The 13,083-nt window shown below is 34.2% G+C and overlaps 1 protein-coding gene across 2 annotated transcripts in view; it reads right to left on the reverse strand.

Moving 5' to 3' along the window:
- Window positions 1-13,083, reverse strand: part of FSTL5 (follistatin like 5) — a 594,131-nt gene that overhangs the window by 480,608 nt on the left and 100,440 nt on the right. The window contains exon 3 of one of the 2 annotated variants that reach the window (XM_081091744.1): window positions 4,616-4,649. In XM_081091744.1, the coding sequence (XP_080947870.1) occupies window positions 4,616-4,649 (34 nt within the window). The remainder of the gene's footprint in view (window positions 1-4,615; window positions 4,650-13,083) is intronic. The other variant, XM_081091745.1, reaches the window with a different exon arrangement.

Consider the following 13,083-nt stretch of genomic DNA (forward strand, 5'->3'; position numbering starts at 1 on the left):
CCCCAACCCTCCTGATGGGCCCTGCTCTGTGAGTGATAGTGGGCAGTGCCCCAACCCCTGATTGGCCCTGCTCTGTGCATGACAGGGGATGGCGCCGCAACCTCCCCATCGACCCTGCTCTGTGCATTACAGGGCGCGGCGCCTCAACTCCCCTATCCGCCCTGCTCTGAGCCCAACCAGGGGCTGCACCTAGGGATTGGGCCTGCCCTCTGCCACCCGTGAGCAGGCCTAAGCCAGAAGGTCGTTATCTCCCGAGGGGTACCAGACTGTGAGAGGGCACAAGACGGGCTGAGGGACTCCCATCTCACCCGAGTGCACAAATTTTTGTGCACCGGGCCTCTAGTATACATATAATAACAATTAATATATATTAATTTTTATTGATTTCAAAGAGGAAGGGAAGGGGAGAGAGAGATAGAAACATCAGTGATGAGAGGAATCATTGAACAGCTGCCTCCTGCATACCCCCTACTGGGGCTGGAGCCCCCAACCCTGGCATGTGCTCTTGACTGGAATTGAACCTGGGACCCTCAGTCTGCAGGCCAACATTCTATCCACTGAGCCAAACCAGTAGGGTATAAATTGTTATATTTTTGAAAGTCTGCCAAAGTATCAATTACTATCCAAGTAATATTATACTTAGTGACTTTCAAAATTTGCAAATATCAATTTTTTAAAAACTCACATTACCACAAAAATTCACAAAACATCACTTGCATGAAGAAATGTTACCATATTTTAGCAGTAAAAGGCCATAAATGGAACAGATGTCAGCTAATAAAATCAGAAAAGTCTGACAATGTGTTCATAATAATTGAGAATTATATTTCTAATTAATTAGTTACTCAACAATGAATTTATATTCCTATTGTTAAGTTAGGTGTATAGTAAAATGTATTGAAGTATTTGAGATACTCATATTCTAATTAAAGACTTTCCAGTTAGTCATATGTTATTAAGTTGTACATATACTATATTGGCCTTTTTTTCTTCAAGGTAATCAATAATAACTCATAGAATACATTTTGCCCTCATTTAATTTACAAAGTATGTTTTTAATAAAACAAATAGAGTAAAAAATAGAACTGTTCTGATATAATGCAATTGTTAAGGTAAAAACTCTAAATTATTGCTCTCACGTTCTTTTCAACATTTAATTGTTTTTTAAGAATAATTTTCACAAATCTGCCATAAGTACACTTATCTTGGGTTTATTTAGAATTATTGTTTACCAAAGCAAACAAATAAATAAAACTGTCAATCCTTTTGTTGACATTTTCTAGAGGTGAATTTACTTGTTTTTACAGTACTTGGACTTCCTAAGGATTGTAACTATGGAATGCGATAGACAAACCCACATTTTTCACAAATCCTGCAAACAAATGTTTGCCTCAGCAATAGTTTTCTAAATTGAAATGCCAAGGAACTAAACATTCATAATGTATAACATTGTAATCTGTTAAAAATATAGTAACTCAATTTCATATAACGGTAAGAATTTCCATTTCAGGTATTACTTATTGTACCAGCTATATTTTATTTCTTAAACATAAAGACATGGAAACAATTAGACAAAGAGTCTAATAGAGGGCTCATATATATGACTTACCATCTTTTAGTTTTACATAATACTTTCATTTGTTAGTGTAATATGTCCAATGGCATTTAGAAATAAGAATTTGACAGTCCATTCCTATCCACTCACTATTCCCAACTAGCTACCTGACCTAATTTTTAGAGACGTACCCAAAATATAGCTAGGAATGAAAGAGGAATGTACTTTATTTTTATCATGTTTGAATGGGAAGTGTGAAGAATATCCACTTGAAAGAGAGAAGGGAAAAATTGTGTGATGAATGCAGCTGGGTCTTTCAACTGAATGCAAAGTTAAGTAACTTTTTTTTTTTCAACTGAGCAAGGGGAAAGCTGATATTTTAGGAGCTTGCTACAGCATAACCATATGCAAACTCTCCACGATGATATTATCCTTCTGATTGTAGTAAATATTTTAAACTATTTTGGAAAATTAAAAACTCAACTAAGGTGACGGAATTTTAAGCCATTTTCTTAAAATGTTATTATTTCATCACTGAGAACTGTAGAATGATTATCTTAAATATACATGAATAAAGCAATCACAAATTAAAATAGTCCCCTGAATAATATTGGGAGAGATTGATTTTTTGGGATCCTTATATTAGAACTATTCTTCAAAGGAAATTAATTCCTAGTAATACTTATAAAATTTCCAATCAATATTAAAAGCATAATGAATCCTATTTTAACATAGCCATAGTGTCACTGAAGAACAGTGTGAAATATGACTTCCTAAATAGTTGATCCTTTTTCAAAACTGTCGGACTGTCTTCACTTCTCTGCTATTATCTTCAATGAACTTCATGGAAGGATATCAAAATACTGTAAACCTCAAAATTATGTACTAAAAATATTAGGCTTTAACTCATCTAAAAATAGGCAATTTAAGCACAAAAATCAATTGAGAAACCAATAGCATATTAACAATTGAATCAAAATTCATTTTATCAGGCAAATTTCGTATAAATGTAATCTTGGAATATATAAAATATGGATTTCAATGGTATTTCAAAATAATTTTAGAATAAGAACTTGTGTGAATGTCAAATAATTAAAGATACAATTGAAAGTTTCAAAATATTTCAATATACATCTCTAATGCATGGAGAAAAGAGGGTTCTATTTTCATTAGAGTGCTTTGGTGTTAATGTAATTCTAAGTTATGAGTATTATGAGGTTGCGATTGCTGTCATATCAGAAAAAAAGCATAGAACACAGGAAATTAGAAGATTAAAGACTTCCTCTGTAGGCATACCTGGTAATGTAATAAACAAGATCTGCCAAATGAGATTTCCAATTTGTCAGAAAGGCCTGAAATTCCCTAACTGATAATTGGTTACTAACATCACATGAAGACATAGCTTACATTTCAAAAATTAGTTATCAAAAAAGGTACAATATTTGATTTTTAGAATTTTTGTCATCTACCAATGGGTAAACTATAGCTTCAATGGCTTAAATGTCTCTTAATATTGATATTCAAAAATATTTTAATGGGTTATCCATAATTTCTAGTAAGATAACATTCCAGATGATTCCTATAAACTGTCAAAACTGTAGAGTTCTTTAAAATAGAGCTAAGCAACAAGTCCTGATGTGACCATGCATCTCTGACTTAGAATACAGTACTCTAGAAGCCATAGTGTGACAGTTCAAAACCATGTGTCAGCCAGTAACAGTAAAAGCAGTGACAAGCATCATCTTAAAAATTGTGTTACATTATAAAAGAAAACATGTTCCTAGACAGCAGTTGGAAAATAATTTCCACTACTTAGGATGGTATGATTTATGTACCCCAAGGCAATAAAGCATCAAGAAGAAAGCTACACTAAACCTGTTTCAATATAACAGAATTATAAATGTGATTTAAGATTCACCTAAAACACTAGGATGTTTCATGAGAAGGAAGATGTGCGCTCAGTATGCTTACAATGCTTACAGAATCTAAATGCACACCATCCAGCACATCTTGGAACAGAAATTCCCTTTTGCAACACAAAAGCATAAAAAATTGAGTTAATATGAGTGTTTCGGGGATAAATAAGTGTAATAATTTCACATATAAAATAACAAACCTATCTATAGTTTGCTGAAAAACAACACAAACAGTCAGGTAAGATTACCATCTTCCTAGAATCATTTATTAGCTCAATGGCCAAACTTCAAAACTTAACAATGTCTTTATGGTGAAACATGTCTCCCTATGTCTGACTAGAGTTGACTATGCCACAGTAAAAACTATCACTGATTTTAATATAGAAATAAGTATTTTCTTGCTTTTTAATCCTATATATTAAAAGCCTAATATGCCAAGTGTCTAGTCATCCTTTCAACCAATCAAAGAGTAATATGCTAATGATATGCTAAGGCTGCTCAATCGCTCGCTATGACGTGCACTGACCACCAGGGAGCAGACACTCTGACCGTTAGGCTAGCTTGATGCTGGGGTCCTGCCAATTGGGACTGAGTGAGATGGGTTGGACACGCCCTGGAGCCCTCCCACAGTCCCTCCCCGGCTGGCCAACCTCCCGCGTCCCTCCCCAGCCACAATCGTGCACTAGTGGGGTCCCTTGGCCTGGCCTGTGCTCTCTCGCAATCCAGAACCCCTCAGGGGATGTCAGAGAGCTGGTACCACAGGCCAGGCTGAGGGACCCCACTGGTGCACAAATTCGTGCACTGGGCCTCTAGTAGAAAATAAAAAGAGACAGCAGTGACTAAATAATTGGTTGTCCATGAAATATATTAGAAAAAGTTCATCTGCTAAATCATGGATGTGACAGAACACCAACTCTTATGGACAATGCTTGATGGAGGAATTCCATGAGAACAAATGAGGGATCACAGAAAACTGTGTTAAAGTTTCCCCAAACGGTTCACACTGGTTTTAAAACCACATTGAAGATGAATTCTGTTTCCCAATTTTAACTAAATTTCCAAAGAAACATCAAATCTTTTATAGTTCTTCTCCTATGCTTACATGAATTTATGAGACTATAATCTTAAAACAATTATTCCTTACCTTTGATTCTTGAACTTTCTTGACTTTTTTCCTGCTGGAATTAAAACAGAAGTAGATCAAAATCTGTATATATGTGTTCAACAGCCTGCTATAAAGCATTAATATAATTAAAGACTTCTCTAAATGTTTTGTTGTACATATACCCAGGAATAATTGTAATACAATTCTCACCTTAACAAATACTTATGCCAAATCTTTTATTAGAGTACTAATCATTCTTAGTGGACATAAATTTCTCTAAGAACCCAATACATTATATGAATATAAATGCATAAATAAATGAATAAATGGTTAATGAATAAAAAATAGTTTGTCATGCCTCTCAATGCCTTAGGCTATTCCATTTAATTCAAACATTATGAATGATGTATTCAGAATTTGTCTTCAACATCTCTACATTAATCATAAGTTGTTGGTGAGGGGAAGAGTTTAAGAGCAAACAGTGGAGACTTCACTAAAAAACACAAAAGACATTTCAACTGTCTTTCCTTCAATTTAACTTAGACTTGGTCCCTATCTCACTCTCTGAGGCTAAAGTTGACAACAAATTCTATTACTTATTCAAGGGCTGCTTCAGTCAGACCTGTCTTTCAATTTGACATACTCCGTATTAGTTACCAGGCAACTCCAAAAGAATTAGCTTGTGTTCAGTTTTTAAGTAGAAATTGTGCACTCTATGACTTCTCAATTAATATTCATGCACAGTTTACTCTGTCTAAAAGTTTCAGGGTTGCCAACTAAAAATAACCTTGAATATATTTCTAATAAAAAGTGACAATTGCATATATGTATACACACACATACACACACTGAACTGCAGAACTGTATTAATTCCAAGAAATTTTGGTAAAATGTACATACTTAAGAAAAAATATAAATAATTTATGTTGCTATAAACATTAATGCCAGAGTCAAATTTTCATGAAGTGCATATTGACAAACTTACATTTACTGGGCCAGCTAACCCAATGTCTGATTCTATTAGACTTTAGCACTTTTGTGCTCTAAGTCTCTTATCCTAACTCTTCCAGCTTTTGTGTTTGAATGCTAGTCTGTCCTTTGTTAATTAACTGAGTTTCCAGTTATATTTATTTTTTAATATAGAGTATCTGTTGTTTATTTAAATTAAAATTTAAATATAAATTACTTGTTTTAAATATAGATTATTCTTTCATAATTATAGGACAAGCAGGCTTACATTTTTCAAAGAGGTATTTATTAATGAAAATACTCTGTCACTCCTCTTTTACTATTCATTTATTTATTTAGTCATTTATTATTTCAACACATATGTATAAAGGACTTTTATGTGCCAGACACTGCTCCAGATGACAGGATATAAAGGATGAACAAAACGATTTACAACAATAAAAAAACTCATACAAGTGAAAAAAAAAAAAAGGATGAACGAAACAAAAAATAATGTCATTATTAAACATACTGGAAAATGATAATAAGTATTATTTATTTATTTTATTTTTAAATTAAATGTATTGTGGTAGCATTGTTTAATAAGATTATATAGGTTTCAATAGCCTTAACACATTATTATATTTTATTTGTTTCTTAAAATCCAATTCTCTACTAATACATTTGTATATGCTTAAAATTACCAATGAAAATACCTTTAAATATCCTACAAACTAGAAATGTTTAAGAAGAATGTACTTAAAGAACATAAATTAGCTATTAATTTATTGGGCTGGGATATAAGAAAACACATAAAGTGTATGATAAGATCACTTAAATATTTTAAAAAGAACAGCATAATAAATGGAATTTAGGTAAACCAGCATAAAATTAAGTTAAGTTGAGGCACACAGTAGTTTTTAAATGATGTGGTAACTAGACAAACTAAAGTCTAGCCAAATAATATAAATGACTTTAAATTGGCAGAATGTTATCACTCTGCAAGATATTATTAAGGAATTTTTAAACCTTAGTAATTGAATTTAATGGAATAGCACTTAATAGAATCTGATGATGGGTATAACATAATAATAACTATCTTATGATCAAATATTAAACTAGATAACAGGCCAGAATATTGTCAAACATAGTTTACCTCATTTATTCTTTTTCACTAAGAAGCACATACTCTCTAGGAAGAGATGCAACCATCTGAATGCTAAGTGCATCATCTCCACCAACACAACATTGAGTTATAAACATTAGGCCACCAGTGAATTGTCCTCCCATTCTATATGGTAAAGCTTAAATCACTCTAAAGAAAAGGCATCAACCCCAAACAGATGTTCCCCACTAATACCCTTGTTTTAAATTCATACACAATGAATATATATATATATATATATATATACACTTTGGTGGCAAATATGCATAAAGGTAAAGGTTACTAATTTTAGAAGTCTGCCTAGTTTAAATTGCTTCTCAGAACTCTTTCCTTCTCTTTATTGTTTGCTAGCCAAATACCACCCAACAAAAATTACAAAGTACTAATTTGCAGTAGAATAGTCATGTTCAGTATATATACATAAAATTTCCATGTGCTAGGTGATGAAACTATTAAAGTTTTATATTTATTAGAAATATTAAGTAATATGGATTATAAATTCATAAAAGTTGGGAATAAGAGACTATTTTAGTAGAGCCTTTCCACTGTAAGATACTTCTATGCCATTCTGATGCACGAATTCCCATGAATATATGAGCTCCTTTCCTCAGGCCCTACACACACACACACACACACACACACACACACACACACACACAGGCAAACACTTAAAAAAAAACCCATACTTTCCTGTGCCTATTTCATCATGAAATGCCTGGAAAATAAGAGATATTGGCAATCATAATGCAGAATATCTAGCCTCCTAAATCTTGGGTATATACTAGTAGATATATTTTCAGAAAATTGGAATGGTGAATTTGGTCTACCCAATTTAACCACAATCTTCTTAATGTTTATTTAACACAATTTCCCTTGTAATTTAAACCATGTTCTTGATTCATTATCACTTCCACAACAAGCCTCAACTCTGATCATTCTATCTAAAATAGCACCCTTGTTACTATTTGATTTCCTTGTTTTATTCATTCTTAGCATAATTACTACTTCCAACAATAATATATATTTATATGTACATGGTATGCTCCCTTTGCTGGAATGTATGTTCCAGAACTAGAGACTCTGCAGTCCTAACTGTATCTGGAAGAGCATTTTCAAGAGAGTAGGCACTATTCCTAACCAAATCTCTGAACTCTAGAATTTAACAACCTGATGGAGGGACAGGCACACACATGAAATATTTGAAATCAAATGTGACATTCAATAATAAAATTATACATACAATCTAGAGAGCATAGTCAAGGAAAAAAATACATTTTTCCTTAACTGAGGCAAGGAAAGGGAAGCTTTGAGAATGTGGATAACTGGAAAACACATCGAGAGTTGGGAATGTAAGGATAACTAATTGATCTCTATAGCAAAGGGAAGGAGGGGATTCTATGCGAAATATACAGCATGAGCAACATAACCAATGCATGAGCGTGCATACAACAAAACAGCAAACAGTGTGAGTGGTAGTGCAGAGTTGGGATAGTAAAGATAGGATGGTAAAGAGACATACACTAGACTTTTATGAAGGAATCTCAAACTAGAACTAAATTTACTCATAAAATATCTTCTATATTCAATAATATCTATATTTTCTTACATAAATATTATATATTTTTTAATTTTTTTATTTAAATTCTTTACTTTTTGAAGTATTAGATATGTCTCCTCCCTCCCCCCAACCTCTCCCTGGCCGCTCCTACCCCCCAGCACATACCCTCACCTCCTACCCCCCTACTGTCTGTGTCCAATGATTATGCTTGTATGCATGCTTGGTTGATCTCTTACCTCCTCCATTCCCCAACCCTCCCCTGCCTTCCCTATGAGGTTTGATGGTTTGTTCCATGCTTCTATGTCTTAGGATCTATTTTTGTTAATCAGGTTACATTGTTCATTATATTCCACAAATGAGTGGGATCATGTGTTATCCTTCTCTGACTGGCTTATTTCGCTTAGCATAATGCTTTCCAGGTCCATCCATGCTGTTGCAAATGGTAAGAGTTCTTTTTGTTTTATAGCAGCATAGTATTCCATTGTGTAGATGTACCACAGTTTTCTAATCCACTCATCCGCTGATGGGCACTTAGGCTGTTTCCAAATCTTAGCTGTTGTGAATTGTGCTGCTATGAACATAGGGGTACATATGTCCCTTCTGATTGGTATTTCTGATTTCATGGGATATATTCCTAGAAGTGGGATTACTGGGTCAAATGGGAGTTCCATTTTTAATTCTCCGAGGAAACTCCAAACTGTTTTCCACAGGGGCTACACCAGTCTGCATTCCCACCAGCAGTGCACGAGAGTTCCTTTTTCTCCACATCCTCTCTAGCATTTGTCGTTTGTTGATTTGTTGATGATAGCCATTCTGACAAGTGTGAGATGGTACTTTATTTTCATTTTGATTTGCATCTCTTGGGTGACTAGCGACTTTGAGCATTTTTTATAATTTTAAGTATTATTTTTTTAAGTTTTATTATGTAAATTTATTTGTATTTACATTTAAAATAAAAATCAGTGATTATTATGGGTAATGTATAATTACATTCATCATTTAAATATAGTCTTAAACATCAAATAGATTTTTTTTTTTAACCAGGAGTGTGAGAGTTCAAGTTAAATTGATAAAACATATGCAAAAACAATCACTATGTAGTGTGTCAAATACAATCAAGAAGCATTTGTCTAAAGTGTCACAAAGGACGATTTTGGTTGATTTTGGTTGATGGACTCATGAAAGTCATAAGCAAACTGGATCTTAAAAGGTGAACAGCATTTAACTAGCTAAACAAATTAAAAACATCCAGGGCAGAAAAAATAACTTGTAGAAACAAGGAGTTAGGTACTGAGATATCTTAGATAGAAAATAATACAGAGTCATTAGCATAGCATATAATTAAAATAATCAACGGGAAATTAAAAACCCCATACCTGGTGCCCATGAGGAGACAGAAAGAAGCTAGGTAGACAGGGGCCGGAGACAGTAGAATCCGGGAACCCAACTGAGAGGAATTACTAGGACAACACAATTGGGCGGGGAAGGAAGGGTGTGTGTGGGAGACAAACTTTAAAATGTCTGAATACTGCTAGGCATCATGCAGATAACCAATCACAAGGCAGTAAGGCGTGTAAACCAATCCCAAGGATGTTGCTAAGGCAAAATTATTTGAAAAGATCAATCAGGAGCTAGTAAGGCTGTCTCCAATGCCTCAATTAAAAGGCCTGCCCTAACCAATTTGGCTCAGTGGATAGAGCGTCGGCCTGCGGACTCAAAGGTCCCAGGTTCGATGCTGGTCAGGGTCATGTACCTTGGTTGCAGGCACAACCCCAGTAGGGGGTGTGCAGGAAGCAGCTGATTGATGTGTCTCTCTCATTGATGTTTCTAACTCTCTATCCCTCTCTCTTCCTCTCTGTAAAAAATCAATAAAATATATATTTTTTAAAAGGCCTGTGCTTCCTTTAGCTCTCTTTCTCTTCTCCCTTGAACTCAGTGGGTTCCTGATGATTGTTCCTGTGGGGGGGAGCACTTCCCTGCACCCACATGGCTTATGGTCATGTGGGCCTCCGCACATGGACTATTAGACTTTATTTTCTTTCTTTTTTTTAAATATCTTGAAGGACTCAGGCCCCATCTCTTGGCTCTCATTCTTTTGTTGTTGTTCTTTAATATATTTTTATTGACTTCAGAGAGGAAGGGAGGGGGGAAAAAGAAGTGAGAGATAGAAACATCAATGATGAGAGTGATAGGCTGCCTTCTGCACTCCCCACACCAGGGATCGAGCCTGCAACCAAGGCATGTGCCCTGACTGGGAACTGAATCTTGACTTTCTGGTACATAGGTCTATGCTCAACCACTGAGCCACGCGGGCCTGGCAGACTATTAGACTTTAATTAGCTTGGATAATAAGCTACTCTTGACTGTAACATGGAAAGGAAACTCTGGACACTGGCTGCTCCTGGAACCCCAGCTGCACCTTTTCTAGGACTGGCTTCTCCCAATAAACTTTGGTTCCATTAATAGCTTTTGTTGGCAACTTCATTCTTTGATTTCAAGAGACAACAACTCAGACTCAAACACCCACATTTTGGTTTCACACACATATATGAGCCCTCCTTTCCATAACAAAGTACAAATTATTTATTTGTTTGCAATGCATACAGATTTGAAGATTTAAAATAATGCTAGGAAAAAAGAAATGTTTGTGTTTTTTACCTAATATATAATCTTAAGATAAAAAAATGAAAATTCTATAGGCCTTTCTAATACCATTATTGTTTTATAATATTAGACTTTATTAGAGTTGAAATACGAGAAAATCCTAAAACAAATGTTGATTGGCTACTTTTTTGAAACTATGCATTTGAAAAGGAAAGAAAATTCAATAAAATAAATGAAAATAATTTTTGGCGATTTTATTTATGCATTTCTATATTTCAAAGAATATATTTGGAAATATTTAAAAGAAATACTTAATTTTTGAAATATTATTTATGATTTTCTCTTAAAAAGGGGAGATTGCATTTTTAAAATTGATAATAGACATTGTAATTAGCTTTCAGATACTTTATCCATTTATCTTATTTTTATGTAAATAAATTTGAAATATGGCCCTGGCCAGTGTTGCTCAGTTAGTTAGAGGGTCATCCCATGCACCAAAAGATGGCGGGTTTGATTCCTGGTCAGGACACATACCCAGGTTACAGGTTTGATTCCTGGTCAGGGCGAGTACAGGAGGCAACCAATAAATGTCTCTCTCTCATTCTCTCTCTCTCTCTCTCTCTCTCTCTCTCTCTCTCTCTCTCTCTCTCTCCCCCCACCCCTTTGACTCTAAAATTTAAAAAATATTTTGAGATATGATTGGAAGGTATTTATATTCTATTATCATGTTACTACTTTAATAAGGTGTTGATGTACAAATTACTCACTTCTAGAATACAGGTTTGCTTGGAATATACATGGCCAACACTGTGCTTGAAGACAGGAATTAACTATGGATAATATGAATTTCTATCTCAGAATTCCAAATTCTAACTAGAGAAACTGATAGGTACTAATTACAAAATAATAATAAAGAATTTATAGTATGATGAAGAAACAAGAATGAGAAGAGTGTCTATGCTAAGTGTGGGACAAAGGAAGAATTCACAGTGTCCCTTGAACTAAAAATTAAAGGATGGTCTCTCTCTCTCTTTTCTTTTCTTTTCTTTTCTTTTCTTTCTCTTCTTTCTCTTCTTTCTCTTCTTTCTCTTCTTTCTCTTCTTTCTCTTCTTTCTCTTCTCTTCTCTTCTCTTCTCTTCTCTTCTCTTCTCTTCTCTTCTCTTCTCTTCTCTTCTTTTCTTTTTTTCTCAGAGAGAGAGAGAATGGACATGGACAGCAGTGTGGCAATTGTAGAGGTTAGGCCACAGCCGTGGGCAAACTACAGCCTGCGGGCCGGATCCGGCCCGTTTGAAATGAATAAAACTAAAAAAAAAAAAAAAGACCGTACCCTTTTATGTAATGATGTTTACTTTGAATTTATATTAGTTCACACAAACACTCCATCCATGCTTTTGTTCCGGTCCTCCAGTCCAGTTTAAGAACCCATTGTGGCCCTCGAGTCAAAAAGTTTGCCCACCCCTGGGTTAGGGGGTAGCTGGAGGGGATAAATGGTGATGGATAAAATAAAATAATTAAAGGACAGCAAAATAATTTGCTGTGGAAAGGGTATTAGATTGTGCAAAGTTACAGAATTATAAAAATTTTAATCCTTTAGGAGAAACTGTGAATAGTTAAGTATTCAACTGTATACTTCTTTAGACATGAGGATTATATAAAAATATATTCAAGAAAGTTTTCTTACTTCTCCAGTAGAAAAGTTATGCCCCCTTTCATATTATAGCTGAAGCTATTTGTGAAAGAGCCATATGCATTCAATAAACATCCCAATTATTATAATAGTTTTTATAGTGTGTTTTTGGAGTGTGGAAATAATGATTTTCCCAATACAAATCACTAATGAAATAAATTGGAAAAATATAAATATAAGTCACAAATTAATGATTTTGACATGGGAATTAGTGAAGTAGTATGATTTAAATTTCAGGTTTTTAAATGAAAATTCATTTCATGTTTATCCCTCAAAAATTTAGATTTGAAATTCATTAAGTCTGTAAGTAGGCCAAAAGTAAAAGGAACCTAATGGTATCTCAGGTATAGTATGCTTTTTCTAGTATAAAAATTTTACAGAGGCTACCAATAAATAACATTTATTATTGAGAATATACTTTGTATTAAAAAAACACACTATTTTCTGCAATTAGAAAATATAAAGACTTATAGCCAGGTATCCAAAATACACGTAAACTACTGAAAGCTACTGAAAGCTATTCTAGGTCAGGCAATCGGAGGTTT

The sequence above is a fragment of the Myotis nattereri genome (genome assembly GCF_964212035.1).
Source record: "Myotis nattereri genome assembly, chromosome: 5".
Lineage (NCBI taxonomy): Eukaryota > Metazoa > Chordata > Mammalia > Chiroptera > Vespertilionidae > Myotis > Myotis nattereri.